The 23,673-nt window shown below is 50.8% G+C and overlaps 3 protein-coding genes and 1 pseudogene across 4 annotated transcripts; 2 read left to right on the forward strand and 2 right to left on the reverse strand.

Annotated features, from left to right (window-relative positions):
• The first annotated feature begins 5,426 nt into the window (after positions 1–5,426).
• Positions 5,427–7,516, forward strand: LOC307100321 (ras-related protein Rab-11A-like; annotated as a pseudogene). Its single transcript has 3 exons — positions 5,427–5,448; positions 5,726–6,396; positions 7,482–7,516. The product of its transcript is annotated as a ras-related protein Rab-11A-like (transcript).
• Positions 7,517–11,007: 3,491 nt separating this feature from the next.
• CD320 (CD320 molecule) lies at positions 11,008–15,544 on the reverse strand. Its single transcript, XM_079771557.1, has 5 exons — positions 15,109–15,544; positions 12,585–12,692; positions 12,067–12,300; positions 11,604–11,744; positions 11,008–11,430 (listed from the first exon to the last, which is right to left on the reverse strand). The coding sequence occupies exons 1-5, from the start codon at positions 15,221–15,223 to the stop codon at positions 11,312–11,314; spliced, it is 717 nt and encodes a 238-aa protein (XP_079627683.1). The 5' UTR covers positions 15,224–15,544; the 3' UTR covers positions 11,008–11,311.
• Positions 15,545–17,668: 2,124 nt separating this feature from the next.
• Positions 17,669–22,411, reverse strand: NDUFA7 (NADH:ubiquinone oxidoreductase subunit A7). Its single transcript, XM_079771558.1, has 4 exons — positions 22,294–22,411; positions 21,821–21,870; positions 18,934–19,083; positions 17,669–17,872 (listed from the first exon to the last, which is right to left on the reverse strand). The coding sequence occupies exons 1-4, from the start codon at positions 22,408–22,410 to the stop codon at positions 17,782–17,784; spliced, it is 408 nt and encodes a 135-aa protein (XP_079627684.1). The 5' UTR covers position 22,411; the 3' UTR covers positions 17,669–17,781.
• A 23-nt stretch (positions 22,412–22,434) lies between these two features.
• RPS28 (ribosomal protein S28) lies at positions 22,435–23,525 on the forward strand. The gene is made up of 4 exons (XM_079771559.1): positions 22,435–22,541; positions 22,640–22,687; positions 23,132–23,265; positions 23,448–23,525. The coding sequence occupies exons 1-3, from the start codon at positions 22,503–22,505 to the stop codon at positions 23,252–23,254; spliced, it is 210 nt and encodes a 69-aa protein (XP_079627685.1). The 5' UTR covers positions 22,435–22,502; the 3' UTR covers positions 23,255–23,265; positions 23,448–23,525.
• Positions 23,526–23,673: the final 148 nt, after the last annotated feature.

Consider the following 23,673-nt stretch of genomic DNA (forward strand, 5'->3'; position numbering starts at 1 on the left):
TTCTTATTGCAGAAAGACACTTTAAAACCTAGACAGAGCATGCCCATCTGTGTTCAAATCCTAAAGGTACTCAGCTTCCTCCATACCCTCTGTGCCCCCACACCCTACCATCTTTGACATCAGATTTTACAACTACCCCACCCCACTCCCTCCAAACTTCTCTGTTTCTGGATCACATGTCTGCCTCAGGCCTTTTGCACTTGCTGTTCCCTCTTCCCAGAATGTTTTTCACCTACATACTTGTACAATTCACCCACCCCCTTCTTTCTTTCAGATCTTTATCCAAATGTCTCCCTATCCTGAGGCCTCTTTTGACTATCTAGCCTATCTAAGAAAAGAGTAATATGCAAATTGACCATCACTCCAACACACAAGATGGCCACCCCCATGTGGTCAAAGATGGGCACCCCCATGTGGACACAAGATGGCCGCCACAAGATGACCGGCAGGGGAGGGCAGTTGTGGGTGATCAGGCCAGCAGGGGAGGGCAGATGGGAGGGACCAGGCCTGCAAGGGAGGGCAGTTGGGGGTGATCAGGCTTTCAGGGGAGGACAGTTGGGGGGGACCAGGCCTGCAAGGGAGGGCACTTGGGGGGGACCAGGTCTGCAGGGGAGGGCAGTTAGGGGTGACCAGCCCTGCAGGGGAGGGCAGATAGGGGCAATCGGGCCAGCAGGGAAGCAGTTAGGCGTTGATCAGGCTGGCAGGGGAGCGGTTAGGAGCAATCAGGCAGGCAGGCAGGCAGGCGAGTGGTTGGGAGCCAGCAGTCCTAGAGTGTGAAAGGGATGTCCGACTGCCTGTTTAGGCCCGATCCTGGTGGAATCGGGCCTAAGCGGGCAGTCGGATCCCTTGAGTGGTCCCAGATCCGAGAGGGTGCAGGCTGGGCTGAGGGACACACACACTCACCTGTGCACAAATTTCGTGCCTCTAGTATATATATAAAAGGCTAATATGCTAAGTGTCCTTCCCAATGTCTGACCAGTTGCTATGATGTGCACTGACCACCAGGGGGCAGACCCTCAATGCAAGAGCTGCCGTGACACACACTTGCCATTTACAGAAAAACAGCAGCAGGGACCTGGCTGTCAAAGCAACATTCGACTTCCCCCAAGTGGGACACAGGCCCCGCCACCACCCTGGAGTGACCCCCAACCAAATTGCAGCCAACACTGCCAAGACCCTATGGCCAGCCCAGAAACGGTCACTGTGGGCACCGGGTAATGGCATCACGTAGCAATTAGCCTCCTTACTGTTTCTTCAGCCCAGGAACACGACTTGCTTTATACCCAGGTAGGAACAATTTACTCTGTAACCAAATGTCTGTGAAGCATTTTCCTATGCCTCATCTCATTTGATACTCACAGAAGTCCTGGAGTAGGTAAATAGGAGACTCAGTGGAATCCTATTTTCTTTTCATTAGCCAGAAAATGGGGATTTAGAAAGCTTAGAAACTTGGCCTGACTGAAAAGAAGTTAGAAATGGTGGACCTTGAAAATGACTTCAGGTTTTCTCACTGCGCAGAATATAGTCAAACACTGGTGCTGTTAAATATTTTACCCTTTGTTCTCTCTGTGTGATCTACAATAATAATCTGCTTTGTGTTGATATTTACTGCTGTGTTGCTGGACAATTACCTGAAAGAGAAGTTGGGGTGCTTCACTGGGCTGGAAAAAGTTTAGCTAAATCAGAAAGCAGATCTAATTAAGCAAGTTTATTCTATAACTATAAAAGGCTAAGTTGATTCGTGCATGCATGAGACATATAAAGCTCTCACTGGTGCGAATCACATGTGTGTGTTTCCGTCTGTCATTGTTGATCATGAATTTGGTTGACACTTCTATTATAGAGAAAGGGCGAATAGCGATATTAAAATATTTCTTCTAATTAATTTCCTTTCTTTGTGCACAAATTCATGCACCGGGCCACTAGTTTAATATAAAAAGAGTGACCCATCTTTCCCCAACCCAGCATGCCCTTCCCTCCTACTTTGCTTTTCGTCCTCACAATTTAGAACCATCCGACCAGTATATCAGCTCGTTGTCTGCCTCCTCTCCCTCTCCACATCATGGGGGAGGGGCTTTGTTTTCTTTCAGGCACCATCTCTAGCACTTACAGCAATGCCTGGCACACAGTCCATGCTCAATGAATGTTTGTGCTCCTCTACAAATTAACTTACAAACACGATGCAATCCCAAAGTCCCAACTGATCTTTTGTGAAATGCAACAAACTCATTAAAAGATTCCTGTACTCCTAGAGATGGGGGTTGCACAACATTATGAATGTACTAGATGCCATTGAATTGTCACTTTAAAGTGGTTAGTTTTCGCCTGGCTGGTGTGGATCAGAAATTGAGTGTAGATTGTGAACCAGGAGGTCATGGTTTGATTCCCAGGCACAAGCCCAGCTTGCGGGCTCCATCCTCAGCAGGGGGTGGTACAGGAGGCAGCAGATCAATGATTATTTCTCAACATTGATGTTTCTATCTCTTTTCCTCTCCCTTCCTTTCTGAAATCAATAAAAATATTTTTAAAAAATAAAATGGTTAATTTTCTGTTACGTGAATTTCATTTTTTAAAAAATAATATAATAAAGAAAAAAGAAAAAACAGTATAATACCATTACACATCTATTAGAATAACTGAAATTGCAAAGACTGACCACAGCAGGTGATGCAGAGTATGAGGGAATGAGAACATTTACATTGTTGGGAGAGGAAAAGAGTACAACCACTTTGGAAAACATTTTGAAATTTCTTTAAAATTAAATATATAGTTCCCATCTGAGGCAACCATTCCACTCCTGGGAATTTACCCAAAAGAAATAAAAGCGTATGAACAGACTTATACATAAATGTTCATAGCATCTCTGTCTGTAATAATAAAAAAAACTGGAAACAACCCAAGTATTTATCAACAGATGCATTGGTAAATGAATTGTGGGCTAGCTATACCATGGATTACGCTCAGCAATAAAAATGAGTTAACTTTTAAGACATGCAACAATATGGATATGTCTTAAATAACTGTGTCAGATAAAAACTGCTTGACTAAAAAGGGTATACACTATATGATTCTAGAAATGCAAATAGTCTATAGTGTCAGAAGCTGACCAGTAGTTACTTGGGTAATGGGGCGGGGGGGGGGGGGAGGGGGGGCGGTTGTCATAAAATGGAAAATGAGGAAACTTTGGGGGAAGAACCTTGAAAACATGAGCTCAGTGAGAGAAGCCAGACACAAGGCCACAGTGTGTGATTCCATTTATGTGAACTGTCGGAACAGGCAAGCCTACAGAGACAAGATGTAAATTAGTGTGGGTGGCGCAGGGGGGCTGGCGGGGGGGTGCAAGGGTGGGAAGTGACTGCTGAGGGGGAGGGGTTCCCTTTTGGGGCGATGAAGATGTCCTAAAAATAGATGGAGGTGGGGGTTGCACAGCATTTCCGATGTATCAAGTGCCAGTGAACTGTCCACTTTCAAATGATTAATGGTTAATTTTAGGTTATGTGACTTTTCCTTGATTAAAAAAAAAATAGAATAAATGGTGAGAGTTGGACAAAACACACATATGCCCATCCACCCCCTTCCCCATGTTTAACACTTCCCCCTCCGGGCTACCTTCTCTGGCCTACCAGAATTTCACCAGGTACTGAGACCTGTACCCACCCTGTCCACACCCCCCCCTAGTGGGCTCCCAAACACCCCTCCCTTTTATGCCCGGACCCCCCTGGAGGTTCACTGGGCTTGCTGCACACGACAGGACGGGTGGCGGGCAGTCAGAAGGAGCCCTGCTTGAGGCAACGAAGAACTGATGCCCGGGCATGCTCACAGGGCGAGGAGGTGGGGGGAGTGGACCCTGTGACTGCCCTAGGGCAGCGGTCGGCAAACTCATTAGTCAACAGAGCCAAATATCAACAGTACAACGATTGAAATTTCTTTTGAGAGCCACATTTTTTAAACTTAAACTTCTTCTAATGCCACTTCTTCAAAATAGACTCACAGAGGCCGTGGTATTTTGTGGAAGAGCCACACTCAAGAGGCCAAAGAGCCGCATGTGGCTCGCGAGCCGCAGTTTGCCGACCACTGCGGCCTAGTGCACAGATGACAAAGCTATCTGCCCAGGGCTCATCAGCTGGCTCATTGGATGGGAAGTCCCTCGCCCCCACCCGGGTCTTCCCCCTCCCAGTGTTTGTGCCCCCTCTAGCCCAGCTACCCTCCACACACGTGCACATCCACTGAACCAACAGAATGGGGCAGAAAGTGATGCTGGCCCAGTTCCTGGAGGGCCTGAGCTTTCGAAGTTTCAGCTGCTTCCTCTCTGCACTGAGGGGAGCCTTGAGTTGCCATGAAAGGCACGTGGCCATCTGCGTAGGTGGCCATGTGGAGAGGCTATTCGGAGAGGCCACGTGGAGAGGGGGAGGCCCATTAAGGGCCTAAGGCACCAGACATGGCAGAGACATTCCTGATGGTAATGTCAAGCTAGCCCAGCCCCCAAAGGACAGCAGCCACCATCAGGTGGAACAAAGAGCCGGTAGCCATACTGGCATACAGACTCCTAGATGAATGGGACAGAATAGAAAGCCCAGGAATAAACCTACACCTTCATGTTCAGTTGATTAACGACAAAGGAGGCAAGAACATACAATGGGGTAAAGATAGTCTATTCACTAAATGGTGTTGGGAAAACTGGACAGGTTCATAGAAAAAAAAATGAAACTTTTCTAGGCCACTTTCTTACACTATGTTGAAGAATAAGCTCAAAATTGATTAAAAACTTAAATGTAAAACCCGAAATCATAAAACTCCCCAAAGAAAAGATAAACAGTAAAATCTCTGGCATAGCTCTTAATAATATTTTTTTTTAGATATGTCCCCTCAGGCAAGGGAAACAAAAGAAAAAAAATAAACAAATGGGACTACATCAAAATAAAGAGCTTCTGCACAGCAAAAGAAACCATCAATAAAATACTGTGGGTGGTGAAGGTTTGGGAGAAGGGGGTTGGGAGAGGACAATGTGGGGGAGGGAAAGGGACAATGTAATACTTTCAACAATAAAGATTTATTAAAATTTTTTAAAATAAAAAAAAATTTTTTAAATAAAATAAACTGTGGTACATATATACAATGGAATATACTCAGCCATAGAAAGAAATGAAACTTTGCCATTTGCAGTAATATGGATGGACCTAGAGAGTATTAAGCTCAGTGAAAAAAGTCAGGCAGAGACAAATTCCATATGATTTCACTTATATGTGGAATCTAAAAACAAAATAAATGAACAAACAAAACAGAAACAAACTCATTGATACAGAGAACAAACTGATGATTGCCAGGTGGGAAGGGGTTGGGGAATGGTAAAAAAAGGGAAAAGAGATTAAGAAGTACAAATGGCAGTTATAAAGTAATCACAGGGATGTAAGTATGGCGTAGGGAATATGGTCAATTGTCTGGTGTCAGGTGGGTCCCCGACTTCGGCGGGGGGGGGGGGGGGGGGGACATTTCCTCAGTTATATAAGTGTCTGACCACTATTCTGCACACCTGAAGCTAATATAATATTGAACGTCAACTGTACTTGAAAAATGTTTTTAAACTTGAAAAAGTAAAATGATAGTAACATTAAAAAGTAATGAGGCAAAAAAAAAAAAAAAAAAAGTAATGAGGCAACACCCCCCTGGTCCCACCCATACCATCGCTACTCCTGCCCCTTCACTCCTTGCTATGGGCGCTCACGAGACAAATACGTCAGCCTCTTCAAAGTTGTCCTTATCAGAGATTCCAGTGTTGGAAAGAATAATCTCCTTTCTCAATTTACTTGAAACAAGTTTAATCTTGAAAGCAAGAGCACCACTGGAGTAGAGTTTGCCACATGAAGCGTCCAGGTTGATGCGGAAACAGTAAAGGCACAGGTAGGGGGCACCGCTGGGCAGGAGCGACTTTGAGCTGTCACCTCAGCATACTGCCATGGAGCTGGAGGTGCCGTATTGGCTGGTGACATTGCTAAGCATCTCACATATGAAAATGTAGAGCGATGGCGGAAAGAGCTGAGAGATCATGCTGATAGTAACATCGTCATCAGGCGTGCGGGCAGTAAGAGTGATGTGCGTCATCTCAGGGCAGTTCCTACGCATGAAGCAAGAATTTTTGCCGGAAAGAATGGTTTGCATTCATTGGGACATCAGCTCTAGACTCTACACATGCAGAAGCACCTTTTCAGACAGTTCTGACAGAGATAGACCGCACTGTTTCCCAGAAGCAAATGTCAGACGTGAAAATGACATCGCCACGCAACAACGTGGTTCCTATTCCTGTCCCACCAACCCCTGGAAGTAAGCCGGCGGTGCAGTGCTGTCAGAACACAAGGCGTTTCCTTCTCCACAGAAGGCTGTGGACAGCCCATTTACCAGGTCTGCGGTTTATTAAACATATTTTTAATTCTCGTGGTCACTTTTGTGTTTTATGACATCTCATACTTAATGAATTTTCCATGTTTTAAGTCTTTTGATTTTAACTTTATAAAATCATCCATTTGTCTCCAATGACTGTAGCTTTTCTTTATTTCTCCTCCAAAATATATTTTTATTTATTTCAGAGAGGAAGAGAGAAATAGAAACATCAATGATGAGAGAGAATCATCAATCGGCTTCCTCCTGCACGCCCCCCACTGACATATGCCCTTGACCAGAATTGAACCCAGGACCCTTCAGTCCACAGGCCAACGCTCTATCCACTGAGCCAAACCAGCTAGGGCGACTGCAGCTTTTCTTCATGCTATGGCTTCGTCAGCCTTAGCTAAATAAACTGAACGTTTGGGTTCCTCAAAAAACAAAACAAAAAATGGGGGGAGCAGGCAGCTTGGTGAGCCCGGAACCACGAGAGTATACCCACGATTGGGGGGAGCTCCTAGGCGTGCAGTGATTGGCTTCCCAAGTGACATCTCAGAAAGATCCAAACCCTAGGCCCCTGCTAGGCAGCGTGTGACACCTGCCGCCAGCCCCATAGCCCCTGGCCCACTGCAGCTGCCCACGCCTGAGCAAAGGGGAAAACCCCAGAACCTAAAAACAAGGAAAACCTGTTTTCGGTCCTGGCCAGGTAGTTCATTTGGTTAGAGTGTCCCCCTGAAACAAGGTGTGGGTTTGATCCCTGGTCAGGGCACATACAAGAATCAACCAAGGAATGCATAAATAAGTGGAACAACAAATCGATGTTTCTCTCTCTCCCTTACTCTCTCTCTCTCTCTCTCTCTCTCTCTCTCTCTCTCTCTCCCTCTCTCTCTCTAATCAAAGAATTTAAAAAAGAAAACCCTTCTCTCTGTGATAACTCCTTCCTGTCAGCACCACGGTTCCATCTCTTTGACAGGACGTCTTGGCCAGCTCGGGGGCACCCCCAGGGTGCAGAGGGAAGGCCTTGTACCGTGGAAGGTAGGTCACCCAAGGCCCCTCTATCCTGGCAGCAGCCCACCTCCCAAGCCTCAACTCCCTCTGCCCCACAGAGAACTCAGCCCCCAACGTGCTGCCTAAGGCCTAGACTCCAAAACCTCCCTCAACCACCTTCCCCCAGTGGGGGCAGAGTCCCAAAACCAAGCTTACCACCTCCTGGAAGCCTTCCTGGTGCACCCACCTGCTTTATCCGCTCCAAACATCTTATATCAGGAGCCAGCTTCCTTCCCCAAGACCCTGTATGGACCCTGCATGGGGCCTTGGTGTCGCCCAGCACTGGGCTGCATGGAGCCAGCTGATGACGACTATCCAGACCACCTACAAGGATGTCAGCGAGGTCACTGCCCCACAAAGAGGCTATCGGGGCCCTGGCCACCCCAGTCAGTGATGAGGAAAGAAGGTCAGAGAAGAGCCTTGTCCTCATCACCCAGCAGTTAGGATGTACAGGCAGTCCTCGGGTTACGTCGTTTCGTGGTTATGTCGCCATCTCCCATTTATTTATATAAAAAAATAAAAGTTCTGTCATTTTGACGTATGTACATATGTGCTTTATGTTTTTTATTATTTATTTACCACAAGGTCAGGAATTGTTATCTTTCTTTTAAATTTTTTTTACTGTTTCACTTCATTACTGCTGTGTATGTGCCCCATGTGAGTGACGTAGGTGCTTATGTAGGTGGGTTCTGACTTACAGCGAAAATCGCGTTACGTCGCGTAGGAATGGATCTCCGACGTAACCCGAGGACCTACTGTATATTAATTATATTTTCTGTATTCTTTTTTCAAAAATATTTTTTTATTGATTTCAGAGAAGGGGGAGGGAGACAGAAACATCAATGATGATGATAATCATTGATCGGCTGCCTCCTGCACACCCCACACTAGGGATTGAGCCCACAACCCGGGCATGTGCCCTGACCTGGAATCAAACTGTGACCTCCTGGTTCATAGGTCAATGCTCAACCACAGAGACTCACCTGCTGGTCTATATTTTCTGCATTCTTTTAAAAAATATATATATTTTATTGATTTTTTAGAGAGAGGAAGGGAGAGGGATAGAGCTAGAAACATCCGATGAGAGAGAAACATCGACCAGCTGCCTCCTGCACACCCCCTACCGGGGATGTGCCCGCAACCAATGTACATGCCCTTGACCGGAATCGAACCTGGGACCCTTGAGTCCGCAGACCGACGCTCTATCCACTGAGCCAAACCGGTTTCGGCTATTTTCTGCATTCTTGATGCTCTGGCAACTGGGGTCTCCCTAACCAGGGAGGGACTGTTCCTCGGGGTTAGCTAGTTCCTGGAGATAGCAAACAACTCAACTTTAATGTGCAAACCAACCAATCCAGAGCCATTATGCCCTTGCCCTGATCACCCCAGGACCAGGTGCCAAGTAGGGACAGTATAGTGTAAGTGCCTGACAATAAGCTTTTTATAAAAAATATAGTTTATTGATTTTTTACAGAGAGGAAGGGAGAGGGAGAGAGAGTTAGAAACATCAGAGAGAAACATCGATCAGCTGCCTCCTGCACACCCCCTACTGGGGATGTGCCCGCAACCAAGGTACATGCCCTTGACCGGAATCGAACCCCGGACCTTTCAGTCCGCAGGCCGACGCTCTATCCACTGAGCCAAACTGGTTAGGGATGAAAATAAGCTTTTGATAGCTGAGGCATCCATTTCAAAAGACATCCAGCTTGAATAAACACAATGCCAGTCTACTAGCAAGACAACCCAGATAGGAATCACGCTGCTCCCACACATAAAGGACCCTCTTTCAGAAAGCCCGGGTGACCTAGATAACTGACCACTTGAGTGACCTTGCTCCTCCCTTCCCGCGCCCTCATTCCTGCTCTTATGCTTTAAATATACCAACAGAGAACCCAGGCAACCCTAGATGACTCACCCTCAGTCCCTAATAAAGGCAGAACCCCCAGGTCCGTGCCATCCCTCGCTCCCCAATCACGCCGAGTGGCCCTGAGCCTGCCATGCAAGCTCCAGGACCCATGAGTAATAAATCTTGTTCCTTGAGGTTCCCTGATGGTTGCTGCTGAGTTGCATCCTCGGATCATACTAAGAACCACAAGGGCCCTGACCGGTTTGGCTCAGTGGATAGAGTGTCAGCCTGCGGACTGAAGGGTCCCAGGTTCGATTCCAGTCAAGGGCATGTACCTTGGTTGCAGGCACATCCCCAGTAGGGGGTGTGCAGGAGGCGGCTGATGGATGTTTCTCTCTCATTGATGTTTCTAACTCTCTATCCCTCTCCCTACAAGGGCCGGGCAAGCCACAACACTGGCTCTCGTCAGGGAAATGTGTTGAGACAGACCACAACACCCAGGTGTGTCTCAGGCCCTCCTAGCTGAGTGCATCTCTATCAACAGACTGACGCAAAACAGACAGTGCCTGTGCCGAGCCCACTGAGACTATTCCAACTAGCAGTCCAGGCCTGCTTCCCCTGCCGCACCCACACCGCTGGCCCCTTTCTCTCCTGCCCTCTGCCTCCTGACTGCCAGGGTTTCTTTGTGTGGCCCTACCTGCAGAGGTGGGCCCCCTCCTCTTAGTTACATTTCTCTTCTTTGTTAATCCTCACTCAAGGTTATTTTTTCCACTGATTTTTGGAGAGTGGAAGGGAGGGGGGAGAGAGGGAGAAACATAGATGTGAAAGAGACATATCTATTGGTTGCCTCCTGCTCGTACCCTGACCGGGGCCAGGGATTGAACCTGCAGCCCAGGTATGTGCCCTTGGCCGAGAATCAAACCCACAACCTTTTGGTGTACGGGCCAATGCTCTAACCACTGGTAAAACAGTGGCCAGGACACAATGTGTCTTTTATTTTTTATTTATTTTATATATATATATTTTATTGATTTCAGAGAGGAAGGGAGAGGGAGAGATAGAAACATCAATGATGAGAGAGAATCATTGATCGGTTGCCTCCCGCACACCCCCCACTGGGCATCGAACCTGCAACCCGGGCATGTGCCCTTGGCCAGAATCAAACCTGGGACCTTCCAGTCTGCAGGCTGATGCTCTATCCACTGAGCCAAACCAGCTAGGGCAGTCTTTTCTTTTTTATTGATTTCAGAGAGGAAAAAAGATAGAAACCTCAATGAGATAGATAACCATTGATCAGCCACCTCCTGCATTCCCCCTACTGGGGATTGAGCCTGCAACCTGGGCATGTGCCAACTGGGAATCAAACCATGACCTCCTGGTTCAAAGGTCAATGCTCAACCTCTGAGCCACACCAACGTGTCCTCTGAGCCGAGGACAACGTGTCCTCTCCTGATCTGTTGGCCTCATCATACCTGAATAACAAAACCTACATTTTAAAATGCGGTGGAGCAGAAACCAGCTGCCATCTCAAAGAGGCAGCCATGACAGACAGGGATCCTCTGGACTCCAGGAGGCAATGCCCAAGCTCTGCTCTCCTTGAAGAAGCCTGTGGGTAATACAGGCTGCCCCACCGCCCCGGCTCTGGGTCCCAGGAAGCTAGAAGCAGAATGGCCACAGAGGTGGGCGCTGCCCAGACTACCCGGCAGAGGCAGAGGGAGACAGAGGCCCAGAAGCAGGCAGATGATGCAAAATAACTTTAATCACCACCCTCAGACGGGGCAGGGCAGGAGCAGTGTCTACGCACAGGCCACCCTGGAGCGGCCTGGGGCCAACCCCAGGTGGGGCATGTTCCAATCCAGGCTCCCCACATTCAGGGGCTGGGTCAGGCACATCCGGTTTCCAGGGTCAAGTCCACAGGAACTCAGGTCTGCAGTACTATGGTCACAAGAACCCGTATCTGAGGCCTGGTGTGCCAGCAGCCGCATGCACTCCCCATGGCTGCCACACTCAGGGCCCCAGCAACATGATGGCAAGGGCTCATCCTCAGAGCGGTGAGGTCTTCTTCTCTGAGAACTCCTTCATGGCCACCAGCAGCCCCGGCGGGTACAGGAGCCGGGACAACACAAGCAGAATGGCAGCAACCAAACCCGCACTTAGCACCACTGTGGGGAACAGACAGAGGGGATTGGTGAGGGAGTGGAAGGAGCCCCACACCCACCAAGATCCTAATGCATGGGGATTGGGGTCTGCAGCCTGTCCCCTCCCCAAGCCCCAGCTCCTAGGAGCAGCTGCCCCAGGCCCAGGGAGTAGAAGCGGGAGGGCCTGTTCATCATACCAGCAGCTGCAATAACCCCATAGGCACTTCGATTTCCAGACTGGACTGAGTCCTGGTTCCTGACAAAGGTGGCTGTGGCATTCCCGAAATAGGTGACACTCTCCGTGGTCACAGACACGCCTTCCTGGAGGGTCTCAGTTCCTGCAATAAATCCAGGCATTCATTAGCTGGGGAAGGGGTGTGTGTGTGTGTGTTTGTGCGTGTATGTGTGTGTGTGTCGGGGGGTGAGCAGGTGTTCCATGTGCCTGAGGGAGACCTTGAGGCACATCCTCCATCCCAGACTGAGTGAGGTTGGTGAGCACTGGTGCTAGGAGTGACCTCTCACTGCCCCCACAGGTATGCAGGCAAGAGCAAAGGCACAAGCCCACACTCGCACCTGGTCACACACGTGGTGTCAGACATCCTCATCTAACGACCAGCCCTCCCCACTGCTCCAGCCATGAGGAGGTCCCATGGCACATACCACAGCCAAGCTCATCACTGGAGTCAGGACAGTCTGGGTGGCCATCACAGAGCCAGGTATCTAGGATACAGGTGTTGTCCAGCAGGCAGCGGAACTCCCCTGCCGGGCAGGGCTGGCGGCCACAGTTGAGAAGGGTCTTGTCGATGCCATCGGGGCAGTCGTCGATGCTGTCACAAGAGCAAAGGCTGCCCTTGGGCGGTGAGCACTGCCCATCCTGGGTGCACAGTTCTGTCTCTGGAGTACAGAGTCAGTCAGGTCCCTGACGCCCCCACAACAGGGCCCAGGTACTCCCCACAGCCCATCCTCTTGCAAGCCTCCTGGTCCAAGACCACACTAACCCCACCTCCGTGTAAACTCACCTCTTCTCAAGCCTGAGACCCAGACTTCCCTCCTTACAGCGCCCCCCCTCCCCACCAGGCCCTACCCCAATGTGCCCCCTAAAAGCTACAACCCTTCCACAAGCATCACCTCCTGTGGCCCCATCCTTGCAAGCCCCGCCCCAAGGTGCGGCCACTCACTGCAGTCCTCCTCATCGCTGCTATCAGGGCAGTCCGGGTCACCATCGCAATGCCAGGAGAAGGGCACATAGTAGCCGCTGATGCGGCACGGGAAGTTTGTGGGTGAGCCTGCGAGATGAACACGAGTGAGGCCTGGGAGGCCTGAGTCTGGACCCCCTCCAGAAGTCCAGTAGTCACTGGCTGCGAACACCAGGAGACGGGCCAGGTCCCAGGGCGCTGGAACCGTACTGGTGGTCACCCTTTGCTGAGGACCCACTAGATGCGGGGCTTGAAGCCGAAGAGTTCACAGCCTCACCACAAGCCCTACTGGGCAGGTTCTACTGCGATCCCCATTCTGAAGGGAACACTGAGGAGATGTCAGGCCGGAAGCAGCACAGCTGGTGGCAGAGTCAGGGTTTGAACCCAGGTCTCACTGATACTGGAGTCATTGCCAAGCTCCAAATGGTCAGATGGCCTCCCCAGGACTCTCTCCAAACCGCATGGGGAAACAGACCTGGGGAGGGGCCATCTCTGAACCTGCCCTGGATCAGGCCCAGGACATGCCACCTGCTTAGCAAAGGGGTAAAAGATCAGCTTAGTCACCATGCTTTATCATCTCAGCTCCTAAATTCCTCCAGATCTGACCCCTTTCCGCATCCTGAACGGGCTGCCTCACCAGGCCCTCAACCTCATCTCCATTTGGACACTGGAGACCTCTCAGCCACATCATTTGGTAACCCAGTGGGCCTGTCTGCTCAAAGCCGTCTCCTGGTCCACCAGCCCTCTCACAACCAAATCCTACCTCCTCCATGTGACCCACAAGGCCTAGCCCAGCCCTCAACCCTTCCTGGAACCTCGCTTCCTCCCACGTTTTCCTCTTCACAAAGCTCCCTCTGTCGTGGCCTCCTCACTGCTTCACCAAGAAGCCTGGCTTGTTCCACCTCAGGGCCTTTGTCTGTGCTGTGTCTTGGCCCAGTATACCCTTTCCTCCCTCCTCTCTACCTGGTGATTTCCTCCTCAGCCCTCAGCTCTCAATATGTTTCCTAGGAGGGGTTTCCTGTCCCTCTCAGAGACTCCTGAGGTTCTGCCTCCCACTTATAACAACCGTCTTCAAACGGATATGGATTAGACTGGACACTCAGTGTGCCAGGACCATGACCTTGTGACCGAAAGCCCAGGGTGGTGCCTGACAGTAAGTGAACATGGGTCACACGCAGGTGAGATCTGAGCCTTCCTGGATCCTTGACAGCAAGGGATCAGCTGTATGCTGAGCTGGAGGAGCACAAAAGGAGCTGGAACCTGAGTTTGAGGGACAGAGCAAGAGAGTGACTTTTAGGGCTTCCTCCTAGATGCAGCAAGATGGGTAGCAGATACCTGGCGTGGCCGCAGCCTGGCCCCATTTGATGCTGGTCCACTTGCCCTTCCACTTTTACTCACGGGGCCTGAGCCTCCAAACACCCCACTCCCCACAGCTGGCTCCTCTGCAGGCCTCCAGGCCCAACCGCAGCTGTAGGCCACACCGTCCCCGAGCTCGGTGGAGCCGGGAAGAGCTGTGGACAACCTGGAGCTGGCCTCCTTCCCTGCCCATGGGGGACTGTCAGCATCCAGGCTCAGCTTACCCCCCAGGCCTAGCCAGTCTTGGCCTGGACAAGCAACAACGTCTCTCCCTGGCCTGCGGGAGTGTGTGTCCCAATGTAAAGTGGGCAGCAGAGCAGAGTTAACTCCACCTCATAAGGTTGGGGGACCAGACCAGGGACTTCTCCTCCCAGCCTTGGTTTTCTTGCCTGTAAATGGAGCAGTTAGGAGTCCCTACCTCAGTGTCCTGTAAAGGGTTTGGTACTTGGTTAACATGAGTCCTGCCTTCCTTACAGGAACATTTAACCTGAAAAGGCAGGGACTTTGGGATGAGGCAGAGGACCAGATAAAAGGAGAACCCACGTGTGTGAACCTGAGTTCACAGCTGAAAGTCAGGGGCACCTTTGCACACGGGGAGGTCACTCTAACCCTCCCAGCTGCCTCTGGGAACCTGAGACAGCCACCAACATCACATCGGCCAGGGGTCACAGGGAGGGAGACCTTTCGTTCTCTAAGGCTAGAGGGGAAAAGTGCAGAGATTGGGAGGTGGGAGGATGGCCGCCGAGGAAACAGCCACATCGCCTCGGCTCAGACGGGAGGGTTTGGAAGGCGCTGCTGCTGCGGAAGGTACCAGGTACCAGGTGACCGACCCTGCAGCGTTAGAGGTCGGACAACCAGGGCCTGGGGCGAGCCCGCGCTGGGCTGAAGGACGGACGGCTTGGAGGTAACAATGGGTGACGATAAAGCAGAGCAGGTGCGGGGTGTGAGCAGGGCCAGAGCACGGTAGTGACAGGCAGGCAGTGAACTCTTCCATTGGTGAGAACTCGCACAATTTCCCAAAGAGTCAACAGCCACAAGCGGGAGGAGTGTCCGGACGGAGTGCGGCGCAGCCAATGGCGAAGCGGTGCCGGCAGGGACGAATCTAGGCGGCTGGCCAGGTGGGCGCACGGGCAGCGCGGAGCTCACTCACCTGTGGTCTGGACCCGGGACGGGGTCGGGGCTGCCTCCAGGCCCAGCACGAAGCCGAGCAGCAGCTGCAGTGTCAGCCCCAGAGCCGCGCTCTGCTGCGCTCCTCTCAGTGCCATCCAACCGCTCAACGTGCCTCCCACGCCCGGCGCTGGCCCGCGCTGTCTGGGTCTGGAGGAGCTCTGATTCCCGCGCACGCGCGCACCCGCCAGGGGGCGGGGCCCAAGCACCACAGAGGTCTGGCCGCTAAGCCTACCGTAAATGTCCGAAAGCGAGGGGACCCGCGATTTGAGACTTTCGCACTTTTCCCTGATAGGGTACAGCGAAAGGTACAGAGGGATGGAAAGGAACTTGTTGACGTCTACTTACATTTAACGTCCTACATGCATGCCGCAGCATATGTACTGCCTAACTATCGTATTTCATATGGCAACCACTCCCCTCAGAAACGCCCCATCTCTGCCTTCTAATCTTTTGTGCAGCTGACACCCTCTTTACTGTATTTCTTTGGTGCACCCGACAAATTATATATTTTTACTTATTTTGGTTTAGTGTCTGATTCCCAACTGTAATGTCACGCCCAGGAGCTCAGGAATGCTGTTCTTGTGTCCCCAGTACCTACTACCTAGTGGGCTTTTAAATATAAACATCCTGGCTGGCGCCATTTGGGGGCTCAGCCCATCTGGTTTTCCAGATGACTAATAAACTTAAAAAAAAAATGAACATCCTGTTCCTGGCACCTGGATGCACTCACGCTCAGGGTCTCATTTAGTGCTCATGTACCCAACAGGGAAGTATTATCTTCGCTTCTGGAACAAGATATGTGAAGGCAATCCTTGGGTTTTCACTTCTCACACTCACCCAGAAGGCACATAAAATAACAAACCTTCTGCAAGCTTTCTAGCCAATCTGGTTTCTGTGTTCTCTTCTAGGAAATATTTTCACCTACAGCTCTGTCTTCAGAAGCAAGTCCCACTGCCAGCAAGACCTCACCCAAACAAATCACTGTCCTTCAGCATTATGCCGGATATGCAAGTATTTACCACCCTGTTCCTGTGAAGCTACACTACAGCATACAGATTTTCACAGAAATGGTTCTATTTGTCGGTCGATGGCACACTTCACTATTTGAAAATGTTGGAAGTTATAGCTGCTTTTGGAGTAGTTATATTTTCTGATAATAATCTCCCAGGGGAAATGGGTAAGAAGCCAAGATGCAAGGGTGCAGAAGCAGGTGGGAAGAGTAGCAAATAGGACTGGGGGTAGGAGTGTCTGGCCTTAAAGGCTGTTGGAGGCTTGACAACAGTGGTGACCTCACAGGATCGAAGGAGCTGAGATGATGGACAGGAAGCATTCAGAACTGTACCTAGCACACAGAAAGAGCTCAGGTGTCCGATTTTACTCCCTCGCCAAATTTCAAGTCTGGGTCATAAAACTATTCTGAAACCTTCAATGGCACATCTTGCCTGGGGTCTTCTGAAGCCCTCCAGGGTTGCCCTCCTTGTAGCTCCCACATACCCTGCTCAGCCTTCCTTTCCCTCCTGACCTTCCTGAATCTGATTGATCACTTACCATTTACCCCAACCAAAACCCCACCTCCTCCAGTTTCTGCCTGTGGGGCTCCTTATCTCTGATGAGCTTTTAGCATGGAGATGCCCACTCTGGACACTTATACCTCCTGCCTTGCTCTCCACTTCCACTCCCCTGGCACACAGCTGATCTTAACCTTTGGAAAGGCTGCGGGGTTCTTTCATGGGGCAGCCATGCCACCCCCCACTTGAGGTCACTATGTTGCTCCTGCAGCCAGACTGGGACCACTTTGTTTTGGCTTTTATTTTCCTGCTCATTCCTCCACAGGCACAAGCCCCTTACTTCCCTTGGCTGACTCTGCCTCACCCCCTGTACCCCGACGCCCTGAGCAAAGGCTTCTGGCTCAGGGAGGCCTTGCCTCACCTGTCCTAGGTGAGCTTTACCTATGAGCCACCTTGCTGCCCTCTGCCTTCCCTGCTGAGCTGCAAGGTGGTCAAAGTCAGGCAGGGGCCACAGTAGGAGGGTACTAGCCAATGTCCACATGAGCATGTCTTTGGCCCTGCTGTCTTCTCAGTCAGAGCCTCCCCAACCCCCACAGCCCTGAAATCCAGCCCACCACTCTCAGGGATAGAGCCAGGCCCTTGGAGAAGGGATGGGACATCTCTGGGCTCCCTGCACCATGTCATCCATGTCTGTGACATGTCATCCTGGAGCCCGAGAACTACTATCCCTCTCTGTCCCTGAAGCATTCACAGAGTTAAGAGATTTGGCACCAACTTCACCCCGAAATCCAAGTAAACCCAGTGTCACTTTAAAAGTAAAAATGGCCCAGTTGGCATGGCTCAGTGATTGAGTGTTGACCTATGAAACAGGTCACGGTTCAATTCCTGGTCAGGGCACATGCCCAGGTTGTACACTTGGTCCCCAGTAGGGGGCATGCAGGAGGCAGCCAATCATCATTGAAGTCTCTCTCTCTCCCTTTCCTTTCTTCTCTGAAATCAATATATATTTTTAAGTAAAAATGGAAGTGATACTCGAGAGCACAATATAATATATTTGTCACAAGTTAGGTCAGTTCTCCCAGAATGGAAGAGGAGGGGAAGCACTCGGTAGCCCTGAGGGCACAGTCAGGTGGCCCAGAGCAGTATCACAGGTAAGGCTGGTCCTGGGACAGCTCCCACTTCCGTATGGGAGGAGCTGGTGTCACCGCCTTCTTCTCAGTAGCTGCCAAAGCTGAGCTGGAAAAGGAATGATATCTTACCATTTGCAACAACATGGATGGACCTAGAGGGCTAGAAGGTATTAAGCTCAGTGAAATAAGTCAGACAGAGAAAGACAAGTACCATATGACCTCACTTATATGTGGAATCTAAAAAACAAACAAACACACATACCAGCTCACAGATACAGAGAAGAGATTGCCAGGGGTGGAGGGTGGTGGGTGGGCAAAGGGGGTTAAAAGGTACAAACTTCTATTTATAAAATAAGTGAGTCCTGGGATGTAATGTACAACATGGTGACTATTCTATATAATAAAAGGCTAATATGCAAATTGTCCTCTTCACTGGGATTATGACCAGGGGTGGGGCTGGCTGGCCAATGAACAGCCCACAGTCCCTCCCCCCAACCAGCCCTGCCCCCAATCGGTTCCCCCAACCTGATTGGGGGCAGGGCCTGCAGGACCCCACCCATGCAGTTAATAATACTGTATTGTACATTTGAAAGTTGCTAAGAGCGATGTTAAAAGCTCTCATTACAGCCCTAACTGGTTTGGCTCAGTGGATAGAGCAGCCTACGGTCTGAAAGGTTCCAGGTTCAATTCTGGTCAAGGGCATATACCTTGGTTGTGGGCACATCCCCAGTAGGAGGTGTGCAGGAGGCAGCTGATCGATGTTTCTAACTCTCTATCCCTCTCCCTCTCCCTTCCTTTCTGTAAAAAAATCAATAAAATATATATATTTTTAAAAGTTCTCATTACAAAAAAAATTTTGTAACTATGTAAAATGACGAACACTAAGTAGACTTACTCTGGTGATCATTTTGCAATATATACAGGTATGAAATCATTATACTGTACACCGGAAACTAAAGGACCCTGGAACTTTATCTGATTTGCTGGAAACCCACCCCTGCCTGAGGCCCTAACCCCTACACACTGGGATAGGTGGGGATTAAATGAGTTTGCAGAAGAAAAGCTCCTGGCAACACAGTTCCCAACATAGTTGATGCTAAGTAAATGGGACCTTGAAAAGCAGAGGCAAGAGAACAGGCTGGCTGCAGGAGTATGTGGCATCCTCACCTTTCTGCTGGTTTGCCTGACACCAGCGCCTTCTGTGAGGACATGACAATGGAAGGTGGCGTGGCTTCCCTGCGGCTGTCACGAGTACAGTAGTAATTGTTGGAGAGCTTGTGGCTGGGGCCCACAGGGAGCCTGGGAGGAGGCTGAGTTCTAAGGAAAAAGGACATCAGCATTAAAGCAAAGCCCTAAGTGCTCTCACTGCCTGGCTGGGCAGGGCTGGTCACCTGTCACTGGGACAGGCTGCAGGCCAGGGGTATCCCTTGGTACACTGTCATGGAGGGACATGCCTGGAGAGGGTCCAGAGCAGGGGTCCTCAAACTTTTTAAACAGGGGGCCAGTTCACTGTCCCTCAGACCATTGGAGGGCCGGACTATAGTTTAAAAAAAAACTATGAACAAATTCCTATGCACACTGCACATATCTTATTTTGAAGTAAAAAAACAAAACGGCAAAAACACCCGCATGTGGCCTGCGGGCCGTAGTTTGAGGACGCCTGGTCCAGAGCCTAGAAGCAGGTGGCAGCCCAGGCTTTGGATGTGAGAGCTGGGTCTGCTCCATTGCAGGTCCCCTACCTGCCCCAAATGGATGAATGGCCTTTTGTGAAACCCATGGAAGGGGTAGGCCCCGTCTGAACACCTGGGCCTGTTCCCACCCTCCCCATGACCCAAAGCTTGGCAGCTGGCCTCGCTTCCACCTGAAGATACTCAGGAAATGAAGAAGCCAGGCTGTGAGGCTCTGCCCACTACCTATCCAGTAGTTAATCAGTAAAAGCTCGGGCAACAAGCTCCAAACATAGCTCATTCTGAGGGGCTCCCTCCCAAAGGCCAGACTACATAAATCCTGAGTTTCCAGCTATTTCAGGAACTCTCTGGAGCAGCGGTCGCCAACCGGTGGTCCGCGGACAGTGGTCCATGAGGTCCGAGAGGTTGGCGACTGCTGCTCTGGAGAACCCTGCTGGGATCAAGTCTTACAACTCAAAGAGCACCTTGTATTCCAAGCCTCCCAGGCCTCTGCATTTCCTGTCACCTCATGGTGGCTGCAGCCAGAAAGGGGCGTGAACAGAGCTCTGTTCTGGGCTTGGGGTGAATTTACAAAGAAGCTGGAAGCCTGAAAAGGAAACCCTAACCTCAAGAGGCGCTTTCCTAGAAAATATAGCAGAGAGGGAGGGCAAAATGATAGGAAAAATCTTTTAAAAACTGGGCTTTCATTCAACCATATTTTTAAACTTTTTGTCTGGTAATCATTTTGCCAGGATTTAAGTTTTTTCTTAATACAAGTGATAGTCATTGTGCATTTTTTTAAAAAACAAATACAGATAAATTTTAAAAATTTAACATTCAAAATGTCCTGTGTGGAAGTTAGAATTTGCTTCAGCCCTGGAGTACAGAGATGATCTCTGTAGGAATGGCCAGTTTTCTGCAACCTAGCAGAGAGAAGATATAAAGAATCAGAGCTGGCCCTAGCTGGTTTGGCTCAGTGGATAGAGCGTCGGCCTGCAGACTGAAAGGTCCCGGGTTCGATTCCAACCAATGATTCTCTCTCATCATTGATGTTTCTTCTTCTTTTTTTAAAAATTGATTTCAGAGAGCAAGGGAGAGGGAGAGAATGATAGAAACATCAATGATGAGAATCACTGATCGGCTGCCTCCTGTACTCCCCTCACTGGGGATTGAGTCCACAATCCAGGCATGTGCCCTGACCAGGAATCAAACGGTGACTTCCTGGCTCATAGGTCAATGCTCAACCACTGAGGCAACGCCAGCTGGTCAGGCTCGTCATTAATGTTTCTCTCTCTCCCTCTCCTTTCCTCTCTGAAATCAATTTAAAAAAAAGAAGAAATAAAAGGGAAAAAAAACAAACCAATGCTGAAAGGGAAAGACCAAATGAAATACTAGGGGGCACCAATACCCTAAAGAAGCTGAAAATTTTACAAGTTTCCTCAACTGACCCAAACCCTGGATGGAAAAGCAATTTAAACTTTGATATTAGGAATTAGTCAATTTGGTTATTAGTCAATTAGTCAATTTTAATGCCTTCACTGCCAACTCTCCAAGACTGCCTTACCTTTGCCTGCCACTGACTTCATTTTATACTGCTATCCCCCTTTCCTACCTGTTTCCATCACACTGGCCTCCTTCCTACTTCTGGCTCTGTTGGGCCTTACAGCCTTCGTGCTCACTGTTCTCTCTGCCCAGAACGTTTCTTCAATAATTATCCTTTGGCTCCTTCTCATCATTTAGGGGAGTCAAATGTCAATCCCTGAAAAGAAACTTTTCCTGACCCACATGACCCGAGATAGTAACCCTCCAGATTACTCTCATTTATCTTTGTAGCATTCCAGAATAACGTGGGGTTTTGTTTTTTGTTTTGGCCTGCTGTGTTTTTCCCCTACGTTTTTCTCTCCCTAGGATATGAAGGAATGAGGACCAGAACTTCTCTTGTTTGCACTGGTATCCCCAAGGCTGAGGACATGGCAAGGGCTTGTAAATTTCAAGCACTTTTTGGACACTAATGAGTTGAAATCAAGACACTTCTGGGTTCAAGTCCCAGGTGTCACTTAACAGCTTCTGAATGGCTTTAAGCAAATGATTTAGTCTCTCCACGCATTGCTTGGGGATGATACCACCAACTGGCAAGGCCACACTGAGGACTGCAAACCACAACGATTCCCAACCAGAATTCACGCCCAATCCGGCTGTTTCCCAGAGCAGCAGCCTACGACACAGTCTAGCAAGATCAAAGGCAAACCTGTCTTCACAACCTGCCAGGAAGCTGGAGGCAGGATTTTGGCTCAGGGCTTCAGGGTCTAAAGGAACACGGGTTTTGTTTTTGGTGGAAGAAGGACAGAACAGGGCGAGGGTTTGAGCAGCGAGCGGGGCCTGCTCACCGCTTGGCGATCTCCTGGTAACGTAGCTGCAGCTTCGCCTGCAAGTTGTGCTGTGGGAGGAGGAAAGGAAGGAGGTCAGCCAGCAGGGCACCCCAGGAGAGGAGAGGGACAGCCCAGGGAGAGATAAATGAAGGGAAGGAGAGAGATGGGCATGTGGAGGCAGACAGGGATATGGGCCCTGTGAAAAGGATGTCGGGGCCGGGACCACCAGATCCAAGGCTAATACGGTCAGGAACTAGGGAGATGCCAGGTCTCCTGCCAAAGGGTGGGAGTGGAGGTGGGTGTGTCCCGGGCTGAAGGCCTCAAGAGTTCGGGGTCCCGGGCTGAGCGAGGGGCCTGGCCCGGGGAGATCTTGGCACCTAGGCTTTCAGACCCAGGGTACAGGAGAGAGTGAAGGAGCGGGTCCCGGGCGCACGGAGCTCGCAGCCCCCGACGCCCATCCCAGCGCGGCCCTGCCTTCCCGCCCCGCGCACCCCGGAGGCCCAGTTCCGTAGCGCCTGGATAAACCGGGTGGCGGACGCCATCTTCTCTCTGCGCTGAAGGGCGCCGGCAGCAGCGCTGCAGCGGGGGCTGTTGGGAAATGTGTGCATAATCTCGCGAGAGCGGGGGGCGGGGCTAGGACGGCGTATAAAGAATCTCCCAAAAGCACGTGACCCCTTTCCGCCCGACTGTTGCCGCCATCATGGACACGAGTCGTGTGCAGCCTATCAAGCTAGCCAGGGTGAGGAGGGTGCGGGTGCTGAGGGCCGAAGTGAGGCCGGTGGGGTAGGGGGAAGGGAACCGGGCCGGGCAATGCTGACCCCAGCTTCTTTCCACCAGGTTACCAAGGTGCTAGGCAGGACCGGTTCCCAGGGGCAGTGCACGCAGGTGAGCGGGTGGGGACTCTCCCTCTTGGAATCCGAGAACCCCTTATCCCAGGCTTCCTGGAGGGTCCGAACCCCCACCAGGGTCCTGCCCGCCGGGTCTGAGCTCCAGGGAACCTCTTTATCTTGGCTCAGCGGTCTCAATGGACACTGTGGGGTGTCACGCTCTGCCGCGTATGCACCCGTCCCCAACGGGCCCAGAGCTGCAGTTTCTCCCCATGGTGGCAGCTTCTGGCGCTCGAGAGCTTTGTTCGCCAGTCTCCGCCCTTTTTGGTTTTCCTCCCGGCCCAGTCCTACCTGCCAGCGAGCCTCACCCCCCCTTTCCGAGTTTCCCTGGGCCGCCCCCTTTACGCCCTCTTAAATCTAGATCTGCTGCCCACCCCCTGGTGCCTGGCCGTGGCTGGCCCACACGCCTCTCCGCCCCACCCCACTCCCGTGGCTCCCGTAGGTCCGCGTGGAATTCATGGACGACACGAGCCGCTCCATCATCCGCAACGTGAAAGGCCCTGTGCGCGAGGGCGACGTGCTCACTCTATTGGAGTCAGAGCGAGAGGCCCGGAGGCTGCGCTGAACTTGTGTCTGGTGAGTGCAGTACCGGAATGGGGGAACTGAGAGCCGGCTGGTGGTAGGGAGGCTTTGGCAAGCCCATGGGGTGAGGGCTCTGGGAGGAGGGTGAGGATGTAGAAACGGGCTGCAAGGCGGGGGAGGGAGTTTGCCAGTTGCTGGGAGGCCTGTCAGCATCTCATCTTTGGGTCTTTTTACAGGGTCCTGGCTGGCTGGGTGAACCACATAGCCCCTGGGGAAGATGCTCCACTGTTAATAAAGTGTTTATGTAAATTCGGGTTCTTGTCTGGGGTCACTAGGCTTGTAATACCTTCTGGTGGGTCACTGGCCTCTTTGCATTCTGGAAACCTGGGGGAGGGAGGTTCTACCCCAACAAGGCATTTTCTTTTTGAAGAAGGAAACCAAGTGTCTATATGTGCTCCTAAA

The sequence above is a fragment of the Cnephaeus nilssonii genome (genome assembly GCF_951640355.1).
Source record: "Cnephaeus nilssonii genome assembly, chromosome: 5".
Taxonomy (NCBI): domain Eukaryota; kingdom Metazoa; phylum Chordata; class Mammalia; order Chiroptera; family Vespertilionidae; genus Cnephaeus; species Cnephaeus nilssonii.